Raw genomic sequence first — 21062 nt, 5'->3', positions numbered from 1 at the left:
TCATGTAGATAGCTACCTTACCAATACTTTTTACTGAAGAGGTTGTCATCCTCTACTGTATAGTTTTCTCATACTTGTTGAAATTACTTGACTTTGAATTTAAGTGCTATTTCTGCACTCTCTATTATTGTATTCTACCATTTTGCAGTATGCTACATTACTTTCTCTCTGTAGTATGTCTTAAAATCAAGAAGAATGAAGTAGTGAGGGCATTTTGTTCTTCTTCAAGGTAGTTTAATTATCTAGGGAATGCCTAGATAATAATGCATTTTATTTTACTTTTTATTTCAATAGAAGTTCATGCTAAATTTTTATACTGATTACAGTGAGTCTTTAGATTTCTCTGGGTAATCTAGACTTTTAAAAATATTAATTACTTCATTTATAATCATGGACCATCATTCTGTTTGTTCTAATGTTTAATTTATTTCAGGATTGTTTTGTAGTTTCCAGTGACAAGTATTTTGTTGTCTTGGTTGAATTTAGTTTTAAATATTTCATTCTCTTTGAGACTTTTTATAAATGCAGTGATTTCATCTTTGAATCTTTAGATATGTGTGTGCTTAAATTGGAGTATCTCTAGAAGTCAGGAAACTAGGAAGGAACTAGGGGGTATGGGATTTCAAGAAAAAGAGATAGAATGCAAGAGGTAATGAGGGAAAAGGGAGCAATGGGACAAAGGGTAACTGCGGTGACAGATGGGAGGACAGGTTAGGAAGGAAGTGTGGGAAGAATGACTAACACTAAAGACCTTTGACTGTGCCATATGAAAATATCCTTCTACATAAACTTCCTAAAATATTCACATATATGTAGAAAGGGGGTTTAAGTGAAGTTATCCTATAACGAGGGGCAATGCCTCCCTCAGATACCATTGTTTGTCAAATAAAACCCAGTGCCAGGTATGTGTTAATTCTTTTTGAGTTGTTGGTCATTAAGATCTCATAGTCATTCAGATGTTACAGGCTATTGCCATTGCTCTTGGCTACCCTACAGAACTTGATAATCAGACCCTGTTTCTGAATACACCAAACACCTGAGCCATAGGGTATGGGGAAGTCAAGCTGGAAGCTTCATCTCTACTGGATGGCTTTCATAGTGCTGGGAGATTCTATGCATGCTACCAGGGAAGAAATGTCATAATCTGTCTGTGAACTGTATGATATACTAATATATCATACAGAGATATAATAACTACTGGCCTGGAAATACATGCCTACAGGTGCAATAGTTGCAAGAGTATTATGGAAATAACAAGTACTTTCTGATTGCATTTGAAGTCTGCTTCATAAGATGGAATGCCTACTACTGTGAACTGGGCTGAAACCTGTGGCTGCTAAGGTCATATGCCTTATGGGAAAGCCTAGAACTGTAAGACAAATTGCTAAACAGTCTTATTAATAAAAAACCTGGAGCCAGATATTGGGGTTAAAACCAAGAGATCAGAAAAGCAGAATGAAGCCAGCCATGTTCTCACCACTTGGAGATCCTCAGCCAAAGAGACTACTTCCTGTATACCCACGCCTATATACCTTTCTGTTTTGCCATCTCATTTCCTCTCTCCATCCAGCTACATCAATTCCTCTTCCTGCCCAGCTCTGTTACTTCTTGTCTGTCTATACAGACCTCCAGGTAAACTTCATTGGGGTACACAGATAAAATATCACCACATAGAACCTTGTACTGTTGTTCTGCTGAATGGACATAGTAATAAAATGCTCCTAGATTCTTCCAAATAAATTTCAAATATACATGTAGAGAAGAGTATTTCTCAACCTGTATCAGAGAGTTTCTTCTTTCAGTAGATGATGATTAATATAGTGAACAACAATGGTCAACATGCAGAGACTAGGAGACTGTGAAGTGCTCATCTCTAAATGGGACATCTATATTACACCCAAGGCTTGGGGATTGTTGTGGAGAAGGTGTGGGAAGTTTGTAAAGTGCTAGAGGGAGTGAATGTCTGCAGTAAAAAAGGAGTGTTTGCTGCCTGTGATGGCCCAGTTGCATAGAAGAACTCGCAGTGGCTCTGACTGTCTGCATAAGATCAAGGCAGCTAGAGTTGCAGAGTGGATGGGGAAGAGAGTCAAGAAATCACATCTCTATTTGAGGGGCTGTTGGTAATTAATGATTATTGTAAGGACAGCACTTCTTTTGAGGTATGCAGGTCTTGAGAAGTTACCATGTTTCAGTCAATGGTGCCACACCCATTTACACACACACACACACACACACACACACACACACACACACACACACACACATATTACTAAATGAACTGTAGAGAGAGTTCACAGGAAGTTGGTAGGAAAAAGCAGGAGGGGATAGAGGAGGAATTGGATCAAATGAAATAAGGCATGGGTTGGATCCAAACACATTATATGCATACATGAATTTTAAATAAAATATTTAATAAAAAGATTTGGGAAAATATAACTATTTTCTTTATTTCCTTTTTGGACTGCTCATTGTGAATGTATAGTAATACAACTAGCTTTGAATGTAGTTTTGTTGTTTTACCAGATTTTACTGTGTGTAACCTTTTGGGTTTTATGTATACGAGACTATTTTCTTCTGAAACAAGAGCCTCCTGTTGATTTATCCTCATTGTTCTAGCTCTAACTTCCACTGATGTTTAAAATGGAAGTCTAACAGCTGATAGATTTATCTTGTTTCTGATTTTAGAGGAACTCTTTCTGTCTTCCACTCTGCATGTAAGCTGAAGGGTTTTCCTTCCTTCCTTCCTTCCTTCCTTCCTTCCTTCCTTCCTTCCTTCCTTCCTTCCTTCCTTCCCTCCCTCCCTCCCTCCCTCCCTCCCTCCCTCCCTCCCTCCCTCCTTCCTTCCTTCCTTCCTTCCTTCCTTCCTCTTTCTTTCTTCAAAAAAACTTTTATTGAGTCTTTTTGCTTCTATTGATTCTATGTGATTCCTTTCATTGATTCTTTGATTGGTTCATATCATGCATCCTGATCCCATTCATCTCCCCATCTCCTTGCTTCCACTCTCTGCCCTTGCAACCTCCCCTAAAACAAAATTTAAAAGTCAAACAAACAAGCAGAAAAACCTCCAAAAAACAAAACAAAACAAAAAAATCTCGGCATGGAAGCCGTAGTATGATATAGTGAGTCACACGGCATACTGTTCATTCATATCACTGTTCTGGTTTGAGGTCTCTGGTTTCTGCTACACTCTCAATACTGGGCCCTCACCGAAACTTTTCTTGGCTATCCTGTTGTTGCCTTGTGTTCTGGAGGTCCTGTAGCTTTGAATCTGTAGCCCTTCACATGTGCAAGCAGTTCATGGATGTGATGGGTGATGGGGTGGGCTACCTTATAGTCCTGGTTCTGGGCCTGGTGGTAGCTGGGCTGGTCAGCCCACCAGCTCCAGCTTTCCCTCAATGTCACCACCCAGGTGAGCTCTCCAGCACTGCCCCTACTAGCTCACCCAGTGTAACAGACAGCAAGGAGTGGGGCCAGTTCTGCTCTCAGGCCTCAGGTCTGGCTCACCCACACCCACACCACCAGGGCCAGCTCTACTGTTCTGCCCAGGTGAGGTGCAGGGCCAGTTCTGCTCTCAGGCCTCGGGTCTGGCTCACCCACACCCACACCACCAGGGCCAGCTCTACTGTTTTGCCCAGGTGAGGTGCAGGGCCAGCTCTCCTGATTGCGGCACTTGGTGAGGAGAGCAGGGCTGGCTCTTCCATCCTCATGCCCCTGAGGTTGTCTCTTCCACCTGTTGCAGGTGGCAAGAGGGGGTGTTTGGGGGAGAGGGCATATTTCCCCTACCCTTGCCATTCAATGGCATACTGGGGAGGGAACAGGGGCAGCTCTCTTGCTCTCATGCCTACAGGCCCAGCTCACCCCTGGCTGTCAACAGGGTCAGCTCCAGTGTGCTGCCCAGCCAAGGTGCTGTGCCAGCTCTCTGGTTTGCTGCAGCTGGTGAGTGGCAGGGCCCCAGTTCTCCCACTCTCCGGGCTTCAGGACTAGCTCTCTCGCCAGTTGCAGGTGGCGAGGATGAGGGGAGGGAGGGCAATTTTTTCCTCACCAATGCCACCACATGGCAGATGGGGTGGGGTGGGGTCAGTACTCCTGCTCTTATGCCCTGGGGCCACTCACCTGTGCCTGCTCCAACAGAATCAGCTCTGTTATGCTGCCGAGGCTAGATGGAGGGCCCACTCTGCTGAGTGCTGCAGCCAGAGAGGGGCAAGATCAGCTCTCCCAGTCTTGTGACCCTGAAACCAGCTTTTCCTGCCTGCAGTAGGTGGCAAGGGGCGAGGGTGAGGAGAAAGGAGGGTATTTTTTCCTTGTCCCTGACACAACATGTCAGACTATTCAGAGCTCTCCCATTCTCACACATTTAGGGCTGGCTCACCCACACCCCTGTCAGCAAGGATAGCTCTACTGTACCGCTCTGGGGAGGTGTAGGGCCTACTCACTAGAGTGGTGCAGTTAGGGAGGGGTAGAACCAACTTTATGCAGCCCTATTCTCACTGCTTTCGATAGTAACAGAAGCTGCAGACATTGAAACAGACCATGGCTTCAGTAAGGCCATGGACCCAGATATGGCCCCTTGCAGCAGGTTAGGCCCTGATGGCACCATGGCCCCGGGTGGCAGCACAGGTCACTTAGATCAGCATGAACCCAATGGCAGTGTGGCCCTCCACCCCCCATCTGGCCCAGGTGTGGGCCCACTGTTTTCTATGGTGCCAGACATCAGTGCAGGTCCTGTCTGTGGCAGGGCCATGGACCGAGACATGGCCCTGGCTACAGTTCAGGCCCATATGATGCCCTAGCCATGAGTGGCAGTGCATATTTTTCAGGTCTGTATGGGACTGGCAAGCAGCACATCCCTCGGGTACCAAGAAGGCCAGAGATGGAGGCTCAGATCTTTCGAATCAGTGTGGCCTTTGGTGGCAACAGGAGCCACAGACATCAGCACAGACTCAGGTTGCAGTAGGACCATGGATTCAGACATGGTTCTTGGTACAGCCGAGGCCAAATGTCATTGTGGACTTAGTTGGCATTGCAGATCCCCCAGATCAGCATGGCCCAAGTGGCTACATGGCCTCCAAATACCAAGTACCCAGGTGGCAGCCCAGACCTTGGATATCCACTCAGCTTTTGATGGTAACAGGAGTCACTGACATCAACACAGACCCTGGTTGCAGTAGAGTGACAGACCCAGACATGGCCTACTTCCTCAGTTCAGCTGAAGGGTTTTCTTGTGATGAAAGCTTTTTTTTTTTTTTTTTAAGAAAAAAGGATATGTAAAACAAACATTTCCTACATTAATGGGATGGTTATACAATATTTGTCTTTAATTATGCTGATTTGTCTCATTTTATTGATGTTAAATATGCAACACCCTTGCATACCCAGGTGTAAAGCAAACTTAGTCACAGTATATGTGCTAGGCTTGGAAAGGAGCTTAGCCATGGAAAAATGCCACTCATGTTCCTGCCAGCTTCAGTGAGTATCCTCTGATGTTTGAGCTGAACTGGGTGCAAGGACAATTTACCTAATTTTTTGTAGTTCTCATAGAGCTAGCTGTTCTGGGTATCATTATGATGGTATTTCTAGGGGAATGTAGATCAAGGCTTGCTTTTGTGCTATCTCTGATGACCTATGGGCATTTAAAAATGAACCATTTTGTGTTTTAGTTTCTAAAATTGACTCATGTGGGAAGCCAGCTCTCACCTTTCAAGAATTCTTATGAGGAGGTAGAGAGATAAGAAAATATTAGATAGAAAGATAGCGAAGAGGAGAAAGATAGAAATACAGGATAGCCTTGAGAGGACCTGGGTCAATACCCAATGGCCCTTTCCCTTTATTCAAAAGAGTTTTTTATAACAATGCCAAGGGACGGGGCAAAGGGCCTCCCCTTTGATAGATCAAAGCACACTGCACAGCCAAGTGTAGACCCTTCCAAACACCAGATAACCACACACCATGGTCAAAATATCCCCTTATGCAGCCCTGCAGAGTAAAGCAAGCTTTGATTCTTGGACCCTAAGTAAGTTCTCACTAGGAAACCTCTGTGGTTTCTACATACTCCTAAGCGAATATTGAGAGCTGCTGGTAGCAAAAGACCAGGTGACAACTAGAGTTCAGAAGGTCAACCTATCAGAACTAAGGGTTCTGTTAGAGGAAACCATCACACAAGGCATTATGGAATTACTGCCACTTGTATGAATTGGCTGTTTCTTGTTGTAAACTTCTTGTGTAACAACAGCTATGATATCTCCCCATGACCATGCACTTCCATGTAATGTGTACATGTAATCTCATGATTACATCTCAATTTTATGGCCACAACTTCCCCCATACATTTGGGGTAATTGGATAACTTTCCCCAGCTGTGTTTTTTATTAACATTCTCTAGACAAAAGTACTTCAGCTAAGATAACTTTTTATTCAAGGACAAATGCAGATAGATAAACATTAGCTCATCTTTTCCACAAATAGAGAAAATAACCACTAGTAATTAAATCATCAACTCCTTACCTCATCCTGGTTGATTTACACAAGACCCTATTTTAAGAGATTTACTGCTCACATTTCTGGGATGATGTTTTAGCCATCTGCTAGTTACTGAGTTAAGGTAATTATTTCCCACTGACCAAAGGAGATTTCTGACAAGGCCAGGTGGACAGTAGGTACCAAGCTTCGTTTCTTGTGCAAATTAAGTTTTAATCCTCCTCAGCCAGGTGCTATTCCTAGATTCTCCCCTTTAGCAATTACTACCAATGAAAGTGCTTTTACTAACCAAATGCAACATGCTCTGACGTAGGTTGCCTGGCAACCGAGCATACATTCCCCTGCCCTACCAGAAAGCAGTATATAGACTCCTAACATTTTACCCAACCACGTCTAGATTATAGTTTGAACACATAAATTACTTTTTAGAATTACCTAATTGATCTTAGCCTTTAGTTGACCCTACCAGAGAACTCCCTTTTAGTCACTCACCTCTTTGGGTTGTTCATCAAAGCTGACAATTTTTTTTTTTATGTGTGGATCCTTATCACCTCTCTCTACAACCCTGAAAACTTCAAACCTCACATTGCATTGTTAAAGTATTACTGCTTGTGTATATATACCAGTTCCCCCATAGCACTTGAGGAGAATTGATTTAGAAGAACAAAGATGAGGATGAAGATGAGAAAGAACTAAGTTTAGAACAGTGAGAGTACAGCAGAAAAAAGGACTGAAAGGAGCTAAGTATGAGAAAAGAAAAGAAGCTGTGTAGATAGAATTGAATTTAGGAGAATAAAGTGGATAGATGAAAGAACTCAGTGTGCTTAGATTCATTTAATATTCCTTAAATTAGATGTGGTGATATTTTATTTGTGCTGAAATGTGGTGATGTTTCATTTGTATGTTAATAAATAAAGTTTGTCAGGAGATCAGAGGTCACAGCCATAAACAGAAGTCAGGCAGTGGTGGCACATACCTTTAATCCGATTACATGGCATGCAGATTCTCTGTGTGTTCAAGGATATACTAGGGAACAGCCAAGTGTGGTGACACACGCCTTTAATCCCAATACCAACCATAGAGACCTGGAGGCAAAAAAGGCACAAGTTAGACAGGAAGAAGCTCTGTCTGGGGAAGCTATGGTGACATGGTAAACTAAGGTTAGCTGGTGGTCATCACTATTTCTCTGATCTCTAAAGGCTTTCACCCCTGTATTTGGCTCTGCGTTTCTTATTTAATAAGACTGTTTAGAAATTTGTCTACAGTTAAATCCTCAGCAGGTTGATAGAATCTTCTATGGACCTTGGGAGAGAACAGTATGGGCTGGATCCATATTGTTTTCAATAAGTTAATATGTCAATTGATGAGGAAATCTCTAATTCACTTTTATATTTGTTCTCTTCATTCTTGTGTACAGAACAAATACTCTTTTGATTAGAAGGTGACATTTCTCTTCCATTTCCTTCTTTTGGTGTTAACAATATGAGCTATTTAGTTGCTTTTTATTTTCTTAAAGAAATTTGAAGCATAAAATACAAGTACATCTTATTTTACTGATGTATTGTTTTTGTTTTAATTGAAGGTTTAGACAACTCTCTTGCACCTGTCCTATAGTTGCCGTGTTTCTAATGGTGTGTTCACTTGGTGTGTTTCCCCAAGTCTCATTTTGCTTGGTAGTTTTCATAATATTCCAAATGTTCTCATGTTTATTCATTATGTTATGTGATCTGTGATCTTTGATGTTATTATTATAATTGTTTTAATGCACCCCAAACTATGTTCATAATCAACAAACGTATTAGACAAATGTGTGTGTGTGTGTGTGTGTGTGTGTGTGTGTGTGTGTGTGTTTATTGCTCAGATCACAAGCCATCTTCTTAACTATCTCCCTCTCCTGAGGCATAACATTTTTGGAGTTAGGTCATTTAATAGTGCTACAGTGGTCTCTAAGTGTTTGAATGCAAGGGCAAGTTGCATGTCTAATTTTAAATAAAAAAGATAGAAGTGACTACGTGTAGTGAGGAAGGAATGTCTCAGGTCCAGAGAACTTGAAAACAGGCTTTTTGCAATCAGTTAGTTGAACAATGAATACAAAACCTCTTGAAAGAAATTAAAATTGTTGCTACAGTGAACACACAAATGATAGGAACAAAATATCATTAAGGCTATTATAAAGTTTTAGTGGTCCCTACAGAAAATCAAACCAGCCACATTTTTTTAAGTTATAGCTTATCCCTGACCAAGAACTTAACTATCTTGAATTATGTAAATGCTGAAGGAAGTGAGAAAACTTCTGAAGAAAATTTGGAAGCTACAGAGGTTGTTTCATTAGGTTTGATAAAAGAAAGTGTCTCTCTAACATGGACGTATAATAAAGCTGTTAGCACTGATGCAGAAGCCTTCACTAGTTCTCTGCAAGATCCAGCTAAGATAAGTGATAAATGATAAGATAAGACTGTCAGTTACACTATAATGAAGCTTTCACTTTGTATTGGAAGAAGATGCTATCTATGTCTTCCTTACCTAGAGAAAAATCATTATTTGTCTTCAAAACTTAAAAAACAGACTGATTGTCTTGTTAGGGGATTCATTTTGGCCACTTTACTTTGAAGTCAGTGGTCATTTACTATTCTGAAATTCCCAGAGCACTGTGGGTGATACTCAGTCTACTGTACCTGTCTGTGTTGTACAAATGTAACAGCAAAGCCTGGATGACAGGACATCTGTTTACAATATGAATTGTTGAATATTTTAAGAGCACTGTTTAAACACACTGTTTAGAAAAAAAATCCTTTAGAAACATTACTGCTCACTGACAATGCTATTGGTCAGCCAATAGCTCTGATGGAAATGCACAGTAAGATTAATGTTCTCATGTCATTAACACAACATCCTTTATGTAGCTCATGGACCAAAGAATTGTTTCTACTTTAAGTCATAATGTGTAAGAAATACATTTCATGTGATTGCAACAGATATTGATTCTTCTGATAGATCTTAGCAAAATCTCCTACAAAGGAGTCACCACTCAATATACCATTATGAATAGAGATTAAAATTCTACATTAACAATAGTTTGGATAAGTTGATTGTAACCTTCAAGGATTACTTCAGAAGTTGGAGACTTCAAAGCAGATATGGTGGGATTTGCTACGTAATTCAAAGTAGATGTGCTGGGTAGTTTATGCCTACTTGACACAAACTAGAGTTATCTGAAAGAAGAGAACCTCAATTGAGAAAATGCCTCCATAAGACCTGGATTTAGGACATTTTCTTAATTAATGATTGAGGGGAAAAGGCCCAGCCCATTGTGGGTGGTGCCATTCTGGGCTGGTGGTCCTAGGTTCTATAAGAAAACAGACTGAGCAAGCCATGGAGAGCAAACCAGTAAGTGGCACCCCTCCATGACCTCTGCATCAGCTTCTGCCTCTAGGTTCTGCCCTGTTTTAGTTCCTGTCCTGACTTCCTTTGATGATGAACAGTGCTGTGGAAGTGTAAGCCAAATAAACCATTCACTCCCCACCTCGCCTTTTGGTCATGGTGTTTTATCGAAGCAATAGAAACCCTAACTGAGACAATAGATGTGACTGAATTGCTTGATGCAATCTCAGGACAAAACCTTAAATAATGAACAATTATCTTTTGTGGATAAAAAAAAATGGTTTTGTGAGAGAAGTATTCTTGGTGAAGAATTTATGAGCTTTGTTGAAATAGCAATAGCTTTAGAATAGTATATTAATATACTTGATATAGCAACATGATGATTTGAGAGGACTGACTATAATTTTGAAAGAAAGTCCAGTGTGGGAAAATTCTGCCCGAATGTATTTTGTGCTATAAAGTCTTTGTCAGAAGGAGAATCAGTCAGTGTGGTTATTTTGTTAAACACATTGCCACAGCTACCCTACCATGAGCAGATGGCCACCATTAACATAAAGCAAGGGCCTCCATTGGCAAAAGATAGAATGATTGAGAGATGGCTCTGATGATTTTCAGTTTTTTATTTTCACCAATGATGTGTTTTATAATAATACACACACATTTTTAGACTAAATGCCATTAAATTGTATTAAATAGAATATAATATAGTTTGAAAATAGTATTTAAAAATGAAATTTAGACTAAAATATGTTGGCCTTGAATATCAGGGTTCAGCTGATTTCCTGCCTCAGTCTGGGAATACCGGTTTGTGGCACTGGTCCTGGTCACTGTGAATGTAACTCTTATATATAGTAGGAAAACGAAAAATTGTGTGACTTTAATGCAGTAGTCTAGAACCAGACCACTCATATCTCTGAGGTATTATTTTAATGGAGAAATGTTATTAACCTTCAGAGGATGATTTCAAAAGTACCTGTACTCCAAAATAAGTATAACTCTCAGTGGTTCCTCATTACAAACCCCACTTCTATATGAGTGGTACATGTGAAAAGATCATTGATGTTCAAATACCAAGGATGGAACTCACGTGGAAGATGGTGCAGAGTGCACAGAACGCTGGCTCAGACTCTTCTCCTCTGGAGTATCATGCATGAGCATTAGATTTTTTGCTCTCCCACAGGTTCAGGAGCCTCTGATTACTTAGCATTTCTCATCAATGTTCTCCTTCCTTTCCAGTCTGATTGTGAGACTATTAAGTGAATTTCAAATTGAAAGATTTTGACAGTTCTGAAAATTTTAATTGGATCTTCTTTAAATTTTTGGTTCCTCTGCTACTGAGACTTTCTGTTTTTTTTTTTTTGTTTGTTTGTTTGTTTTGTTTTAAGAGCCTTCACAATTATTGGTGGGGGCATTTATATGATCAATGTTCTAAAGTCTTTGTTTATGATACTGGATCTCTCACCTGTGAGCCAAAGATGCTGCCACCTCACCAATCATGTCTCTTTAGACTCTTCACCCACATCAGTTGCAATTTTTATGATTGCTAATTGTCTTGAGTAATTTCATACGGTCTTTTGGACACTGGAGATATGAGTTTCTACTTAATAAATTTTATAAAGAATGTTAATAGTTTCACTTTAAAATGCAGTTGACTACACTGGTTAGTTCCAGGCCACAAATTCCAATCTATCTTTTGTGGACTGTGGTTCAAATATCTATTTAGTACTTTAAATCTTTATAGATCCAAGATCTTTTTGTTCCTGTAGCTGAAAAGCTGGGGTTTAATTGTACTGTCCAATGTGCTTCCAGTCTTCCTGTGTCTAGAGAAGAAAAAGTAAAATAGGCATTAGGAGTTGATGGCTCAATCTATTGTAGTCTAGCTCCACTGAACAGAAGGGAAGCTTCCTCTCTTCCAAAATGTGAGTTCTTGGCTTTTGGGTTCAGACACTGGGATTCCAGAGGCTGGAAAATGGGGAGAAGGGTAGAATGTCTTTATACTAGTGGCTATATCTCTTGCTTTCTGAGTCAAAACTCCAGAATTCTGAGTTCTCTGGGTCTAGGCTCTCGTGCCTACCTCCAGGTTTCTCGTACACTGAGTCCAGGCTAAGGAAGAAAGAAAATGTTAAACTGATGTGTGGTGTTACTTTACAATTGGGTCTTCTCCATGTGCTTCTGCAGCAGGTCACCTCAGAATGCTCATGCATTCTGTTGAGCTTTCTTGGCTGCATTACATGGTAGTGCTTAGGTGGCGTATTTTGTTACATCTTACCTAAAGTTTGGGTTCTGGATTATATTTATGACTATGTCTTCAATTATGTCAGTAATTCGTTGCACTTAAAACTTAAATTTATTTTCTTTTGTTGACAGTGACTAAATATGAGGTGTATATTACAACAGGTGAGCTCTGGAATGCTGGAACTGTAGCAAATGTCTACCTTTCTGTCTATGGGGAAAAAGGAGATACAGGATCCAGGAAACTCTCTAGATCAAAGAGCACTTTAATGTTTTTAAGAGGACAAGTGAGTAAACAAAAATTACTTTGTTTGGTTTTTAAAATATTATTGTGGTAAAAACATGTGGGATTTGCCACAGTAGCCATCCTGTGCATTTGAAACACATAGTTCACTAGTATGTTGGTTAGTTTTTGCCAAGATGAAACAAACTAAAGATACCCTGCAAGAAGGAACATCATTTCAGGAATTGTCCCTAACAGATCAGACTGTGTGCATGTCTGTGGGACATTTTCTTGATTAAGGATTGGTGTGAGGGCCATAGCCCAATGTGGGTGGAACAACCCCAGGGCAGGCAGTCCTGAGTTATATACAAAAACAGCAAACCAGTAAGCAACTTTCCTCCATGGTTCAAGCCTCTGCTCCTACTTGATTTTCTGACTGGATTTCCCTCAATGACAAATGGTGATTGGGATGTAGAAGTCAAGTGAACCCTTTCTTCCTTGGGTTGATTTTGATCTGAGTGTTCTATTGTTTCAACAGAAAACAAAGACAAGTAGATGGTATACCTCTTAGATGATTTGACTTGAAATTTCCAATAATAAGATATAAAGTTGGAGGTGAAAGTCACATGCACTGAGCAGATATCAGGCCTTAAATTTTTAACTTTTATTTATGTTTTCTTTGTATTTGGAACCCAGAGTGGGATACTTAAGCAAAGCTGAAGGACAGCCGTGAGCCATAGTACCTACCTAGCCACATATTTGTTGGAACAACAGACAAGGCTTTCCAGTAAACATATTGCTGAGCTCAGATGTTCCATAGATTAGATGTATTAAATGTATTTTTAACTTACAATTGATTTGTTGTAATTTAACCCTATCATAAAACAAGAAGAATCTATAGTCACATGTACATGTTTTCTAAAATGCTTTCATTTTCTGAAGCTATAAATCTATAATTATTCAATAAAAATTCCTCAATTTACTTTTCCTGTTCTGTTTATGTGAACTGATTACTTTAAATACCTCATATGAATTGAATTACAGTAATTTTTATGACTGGCTTTTTTCACTTAGCACAATGTCTTTAAATTGCATCTATAAAGTTAGATGTGATAGTATTTTCTTCTTTTAAACACGGATTAATATTAAATTATGGGTATATAACACAACACTGTATATAAATACATTCATGGGTAGATATATGGGTTGCCATCACTTTGTGAATATTGTAAATAATATATGGAATTACAAATATTCTTGAGAAAATTTCTTCAGTTACTTTGAATAGGGAACTACTGGGCTATATGGTAGTTTGTTTTTAATCTTGGAGAAAATGCCATCTTGTTTCCAATAGTGGTTATAATATTTTACAGTTTTATCAATGATGGGCAATGATAAGGATTCCTGGTTATTTTCTTTCTTAAGCAACAGTTATTCTTGTGGGCATGGATTATAGATTATTTTAGATTTAGTTTACATTTCTCTAATAACTAGTGATATTAAACAATTCTCATATGCTTAGTGTCAATTTTCATAGAAAGAATTGTCAATGTTTTAAAGTGGGTTAATTTTGTTTTTTATTGTTGAATCATAGGAGTTATTTGTGCCTAAGGTTCAGGTAACGTTGTGGAAGAGGGGGCAGAAAGGTGGCAGGAAGCAGAGGGTCAGAGAGTTTGCTGTTATGTTGTGTCTCCTAGCAACCTCAGAAGCTACACCTTTAATGTCTCACCAATAGGACCACCATGAGTGAGCTGAATAAGGATGACATCAAATAAGTGTACAGGGGGAATCCTTCAAACCTTGAACCCCACACAAAGAACTATAGGCAACTAAGGCAAAGCTTGGAATGCGGAGGCAGTCTTCCCCAGAGAAAAGCACAGTCCAAAAGTCCAGTCCGAATGATCATCTCTGAAAATATACGTACAAGGAACATTATATGGATTCAATAGGCTATATTTAAGAATATATTATATGCGCATATACATATTCATATATGCATACAATAATAATTATTGAATAAAAGAGGCCAAGAATTTGAAGGAGAGCAGATAGAGCTACTTAAGAGGATTTGGAAGGAAAAAAAGCGAAGGAAGAAATGTAATTGTATTATAATCTCAAAAAGAAAAACACAAAAGCTCAACAATGGCAAAAAGGGAAGCTATTTGTGCCTGTGGACCTGAACCTCTCTTTGTACTTCCTCATTATTGAAATTTTTACTTTGTTTAGTCTCTGCTCCTCCTGCCTAAAATCTTTATGACTGTTACTTTTAATTCTCTCTTGACTAACTTAACTCTCTCCATTTCATTAGGACTAATTTATGATTTATTTTGTCATTTGTTTAGAGCACATCACCTTGCTTGTTTATATTTCTGGATTTTATATATTGGTTCAAGCCCTAGATAAGAACCACATGCCCCATGTTGTCAGTCTGACTTAATACAGGAAGTAGACTTGCCTGCCTCAGACTTGATGCTAGTCTAAACTCTTGTTTATTTTTCATTATTTAATTTTTTACTGTTACTGTTGTATCTATGACTGTGTACAGGCAACTGCTGTATCACTTAGATATAATGTCTGTCCTCTTTTTGCTGAAACAATTTTTTTTTTTTTTAACTCACTGGGTCTCAGTTTGTCTAGGATGTAGCCAAGGAAGCTGTCCTTGAATTTGAAATCCTCTTGCCTTAATTTCTCTGGTAGGAGATTATGGGCCTGCATCATCAGGGAGAGTTTAAAAATGTTGTTTATGTCCAAATGTTCTGTGTTTTATCTCTCCCAGAACACCAAGTTATTGCTAAGTTTGTCAGTGCCCTAATAGGCAGGACGGAAGCCAGTCTGTGAGAAGCAGCTGGGTGTGTTCCAAATAATCTAGTTCCTTTTCTCCTCAGAGAACCTGGGAGCTCTAGGTTCTCTCTCATTGTCTTGATAACACCCAGGAGAAATTCTATGGCAGATGCTTGTACTCCTCTTCAGAATGCACACTTTCAATTCTTTTGTTATTTTCCTTATTGCAACCAAGGGCCTTCAGATCCCATCAACTCTAAAGACAGATGCTTAGCTGTATGAAGTGCCTGCATCCTAGTCCCAGTTGCTTGTGCTGTCAGCTCTTCAATGGAGGTTAAAATGATTCACCCGTGGACAGTGGCTGGAAGCTGGGGCATTAAGTGTATAGTCAAATCCTGTTACAGGGATGTGATTGTTAATCTTAATTGTCAACTCAAATGGATTTAGAACCGCAGCCACATCAGCTGAATTAATCCTGCTGTCAATCAGGTGATCAGTGTCACAGCCAGATCATACTCACAACTTGTCTTTATTTTCTTACTGTAGACAGATTTGTATCTTTTCTAAATGAACATACCTTTTACAATTGAATTTTGCCACATCTGAATTTATATTTCAATAAGAATCAAAATTATAATCCACATCTAATTAGAGTTTTTTTCTTATTGGTTGCAGATTGATACCTTCTTCCTAGAGGCTGTAAATCTTGGAAATTTATGCAAGATTGTAATAGGCCATGATGGACTTGGCCCAGGTAAGGCTCATTCACAGAGCTCTAATGGATGTCTGCTTCTAGTTCATCCATATAAAACTCTGCACGACTCTAGTAAACAGTCAGAATAACTTCTAGAAAGATAATCTTTAGAGAAGGAAGGGACTAAGGAAGGAAAAGAGGATTCTATTACATATTATTGAAATGAAAATATATTCCCCAGATCTCCTATAAAATTGATGTATTTTCTTCAAAATGGTATAAGCTGACTGAGTGGATGCCACATGATAGGCCTGGGATGCCAGAAAGAATCATTTATAAAGAGGCATCTGGGGTGTGAATGATGTGGAGGATACCCATGATGGGGACAACCATAAAAGACTCCTCGTTGTCCAACAGTGATGAGTTCAGAAACATGTCTTAGCAGTGAGGACTTGGCTATGTTTCCTACTTCCATCTTGCTCATGAGTCTTCCCAGTTTTCCCATTAACTCTGTGAGATAATTAAAACATTTCTAATGAACTTATTTACTGTATTATATAAACAACAATAATATAAAGAAATGCCATTTGATTAAAGGATACATACTGAAAAACAAAACTATAATGCATATAAACAGTGATTTACTAAAATGTGTCAGTATTATTTCCACATTAGGAACAAAGGTCTTGCACAAATATAAAGTGAATGTATGTTTCAATAATGAAGGGGAGAATTGGCAGGTTATCAAAGCTGGTTTAAAGAGGTTACAAAAGCCCCCCAAATATAAATATATAATTAGTGAGATTAGAAAGCACAGCAGATAAGATCCATAAAGTAAATAAAATAGGATCAGTTTCTTATAAACTGTAAAAATACACCTTTGAAGTAGTCTTCTCTCTTGGACAAAATTTATTTGGAGTTTAATCAGATATCAATTATTTGCATATTGTTATTTTGTTAGCTGTCAGCTGGTTTAACTGTCAAGTGATGATTCACTCCTCCAGGAGTAAGAGGACTTCCAAGTAGCTTCTACAATACTGCCCTGATATAGCATTTGGAGAGCCACATAGTCATATTTTGCCTCATTTCAGAGTTAACTTTTCTAAACAAGGGTAGAAATTCTCAGCCTGAAAAATTTCCACTTTGAATCATGTGTTATACTCAGGAGACATTAAATATGTCAGTTCCAATTATTATATGAGTATGATATAATATGAATATGTAAATAAAATGAAGCAAGTTTATTCATAATCTTATATGATAAAGTAAAATTCAATGTGACAATCATTAAAAGGTATAGGAAAGAAAATTTCTGTTAACATTTATGATTCTCAATGAGGCTTTAAAACTAGTGAGAACTTATTTAACAAACAACATTCAAGCAAATATATGAAGAATCAAGAAGAAATAAAAAAAAGTACACAATAGAATTCTATCACGTTTCAGAATTTGGAAGGTTTTCCAGGTACTTAGTTATACCTTCAAGTGTGTGAGCTGTGCAGAATGGCATCTTCACTTAAAACCCCATGAACCATTTTATATTTCATCAGGCCCCAAATGAAATCTCTGTGGGTAATATGAGAGCTGGACCATTCTGTTGGAATTTTATTTTTCAAAACTATGAGTCAAATACCCTTATTTTCTTTATAAAATTAAAAGAAAAATACCACAATAAATTTCCCTCAAAAGCCACATTTTATAATTATAATGTAATAAAATCTAAAATTTAATAAAAATTATCAAATTCAGTTCCTCGTACACTTTCAGTTTTTTCTACAATTTTGAAGCAAAATGAAAATCCTTCCTATAATTATAATCTAACACAGTGTTACAGTAATATCTTTATTGTCTGATTTTTGCAGAGGCTCACATTAATAGGCTTTAGGTTCTCAACATCTCTGTTATAGTCTGTTTCAAAATAGCTCAGACCTGGTAATTTATAAAGACCACAGATTTACTTCTTACTGTTGTAGTAACTGGGAAGTCCAACATGAAAGTGGAGAGTGTTTCTAGTACATGGAGAAGGGGAGGTCCAATCCCTAGCACTGAGGACACGGACACACACACACACACACACACACACACACACACACACACACACACGTATATGGTGAAAGTCTCTCTTAGTCTTCACATGACAAAAGGGCAAAAAAGGCCGATGTGTCCTATTGAGCCCTTTTATAAGATACCTCATTTCTAAGGGCAGAGTCTTTAGAATGCAGTCACTCCCTAAAATCTCTAATTCTTATTACTGTCATTAATCTTTCTAGCTCTAAATCTAGTCCAGAGTTTTCTCAAAAATGAGAAAAAATGACAATATATTTTATGTGAATAGCTTTGTGTTATCTTTTTAGTTTGCAAAGTTGGTATTTGTAAGATCAATTCCTCATTTCCTTTAAGAGTTACTACTTAGCATCTTCCAGCCCTCATCAGAGAAATTTCTTGCAGTAAATAGGATTTAAAACAGAGGCCAATAGTTAGACAGAGTCTAGAGAATGAGAAACTGTAGAGCACTCAGTCCTAAATGGGATGTCTTCATCAAACCCTTCCTCTCATGGGCCGGGTATCTGTGTGAAAGAAGAGGCAGAAGAGCCAGAGGTGGTGTATCACTCCAAGGGCACTGTGTCTTCCAGACACAACAGTATTGATGTACATATGAGCTTAGAGAGACTGTGATAGCACTCTCAAGACCTGCACAAGTTCATGTCAGGCAAAAATCCCAGCACAGAGGAAAGGAAACAGACACAAAGTCCCACCCCTAACCAGGAAGCTATTTGCGATTGATACCTGCTGGGAAATGAAAATGAGTTTTCTCCAATTGAGTGTCAGCAGGAATATCAACTACACCCCAGGGCAGGTCCCAAGCCTAGAAATAGTTGGCCAACATAAAATGAACTCCATGTCATTTTGTGTCTTTTTTTTGTTTGTTTGTTTTGTTTTGACATTTTTTCTGTCTTACTGGTTTTTTGTTTGTTTATTCTTTTTGGTTTTTGGTTTTCAGAGAGAGAAAGAACATTAAGTTGGGTGGGATGGACCTAGAGGAGTTGGGAAAGGAAAACATGATCAAACTATACTGTATGAAAATACTTTAATAAAATAAAATTATTAAATAATTTAAAAATAACTTAATAAAATACAAAATTTAAAGTTTACTTTTAAAAAAGTTATTACTTAGGTTTCTCAGTTGCTTCTAAAACCTGTGTCAAAATTCTAGTAACATTCTGGCTTTCTTAAAGAAAAGAGTATTTTTTTAGTAGCACTTCAGAGTAAAATTAAAATAACATTTTTGGGGGAGTGACAGTTAGCAATGGCCTATGATTGTAAAATGTATCATGTGACAGTGATTTTTGAAGTGATCTTGGAACTTAGCTGAAAATTCAGTTCGTAGGTAGCTAACCATCCTACTTTGTTTGGATTAGTTTTAGTAGAGAAAATTCCATGTCGGGAACCTCCTCCTTCTTGAGTAGACTGGAATGTTTGGTATCAGTGGGCTGTCACTTCCCCACCCTCCTGACCCAGAAACTGAGCACAGGCCAGCAGTGCCCGTTATCATTATTGGCCTTGGTGGCTCAAATGCTCACTGAAGCTTGAGAACCAGTGGTCTGGGGAGCTGTGGGGAGCCCGCCACTGCCTAGCAGTGGAGCAGGAGGGGCATGGAGCAAGGCAGAGAACAGACAAGGAGGGACACGCTGGCTTGTTTTGTTCTGAAGCTGTTTAGCTTTAGCGCATCAACTTAAGAAGTTTTAATTCAGAAAGGGTATATTTTGATATGGATCTTTGTGCATACAAAACTAATGTTAGTAGTTAAAGTATCCTATTATTTCCAGTAAATGAAATTGTGTTTCATCCAACCTTAGTTTGCAAGTAATATGAATGTAAACATTTAAAAAGAGATTATTGCCTTTATATGTACCAATCTTTGCTTGTCTGAATCCTTAGATACACTATCTGAGTAACTGGTTATTTTTAGCATATTTAAATATGTGTGCTTTGTTTATATAGACTTACATAATATTTGGAAAACCTTGGTAACTTTATGGAAATATAAAGTATTACTAATTAATAAAATATGTATTCTTGAAGATGTTAGGTCTAGGGTTGTGAATATAATTTCTGAAATCAAGGGTATAATTATGCTGTATTTATTTGGAGAATCATATTGAAATATATGTCATAAAATTATTAAAACAATGTTGTTCTTTTGTTGAACTACATTAAATGTTTATCATTATCCTTCTGTAACAAATAGCTTTAGTTGAAATTTATGTTACACAAAATTTACTTAGAATTGAGACCTGTTACCCAAAGCATGCAATAATCCTGTACATACTCTATATATTCATTAATATATTTTACCTTCTTAAATCTGTTCTTAGGAAATGGCTGGTTTCTTGAGGATATTGTGATCAGAGATCCCACTACCAACAATGAGTATGCCTTCTTCTGTCATAGGTGTGTTTACATTGGCAAGTTAGTTCATATTAGACCATTCTAAGTTCATATATTGGTGAGAACTAGAGAGCTTATCAATTATTCCTGGTCCATTTCCCATTTTCATGGGCTCTTTTTGTTAGTTTTGTTTTTGCTTTATGTCCCACTAGATTTAACCAGGGACATGTGCATGAGTGTGTGGAGCTATAGACAATGATCTCTTCTGGCAGATATCAACTGCCATTGCCTCCCCTGGGCATGACTTCATGAATCCTATTTTTAACTGTATGCTTACAGACTCAGTCTTGTACAGGCAACTGCAGCTGTTCATGAGTGTCATGGCCATGTCATCTATTGTAAGAACCTCATAGCCCTCCCTGTCATGCAGCTCTTACATTCTTTCTTTCCACTCTCCCATGATGTTTCTTGAGCCTTGGAGGAGGTGATATGGGTATTCTGTTTAAGGATGAGCACTCAACAGTTACTTGCTCTCAATACTTGACCAGCTACAAGTCTGCATTAACCACCATCCACTGCAAAATGAAGCTCCTTTGATTAATTCTGAGGACATTAAACTTTAGGGCCACTTCTTTTATGGAAAAATATTATCAGTTTTATGTCTAATCATTCCATGTGACTGAAATTGAATACTTTGGAAAAGTTTGATAGAGCTTAAAGCATGATTTTCCTTCATATATTACTAGGAAAGTAAGAGTTGATGATGTGAAAATGTGATCTCTTTGATGATTATCTTAAAAAATAATCAATTGTATAATAAATGTTAATTGCAGCTTTTATGAAACCACTGGCCCATTGCTAATGGGCCCTGACTGCTAACTCATTTCT

At 38.3% G+C, this 21062-nt stretch overlaps 1 protein-coding gene across 1 annotated transcript in view; it reads left to right on the top strand.

The window, feature by feature from the left end:
* The window catches only part of Rp1 (RP1 axonemal microtubule associated), a 294119-nt gene that overhangs the window by 152954 nt on the left and 120103 nt on the right, over positions 1-21062 (top strand). The window contains exons 7-9 of the mRNA XM_037202448.1: positions 12223-12374; positions 15767-15845; positions 20162-20237. Coding sequence (XP_037058343.1) covers positions 12223-12374; positions 15767-15845; positions 20162-20237 — 307 coding nt within the window. The remainder of the gene's footprint in view (positions 1-12222; positions 12375-15766; positions 15846-20161; positions 20238-21062) is intronic.

Source organism: Peromyscus leucopus, chromosome 2 (genome assembly GCF_004664715.2).
Source record: "Peromyscus leucopus breed LL Stock chromosome 2, UCI_PerLeu_2.1, whole genome shotgun sequence".
Classification (NCBI taxonomy): Eukaryota; Metazoa; Chordata; class Mammalia; order Rodentia; family Cricetidae; genus Peromyscus; species Peromyscus leucopus.
Note: the sequence above shows the minus strand (reverse complement) of the source record. Positions and strands in the feature narration are given on the sequence as shown.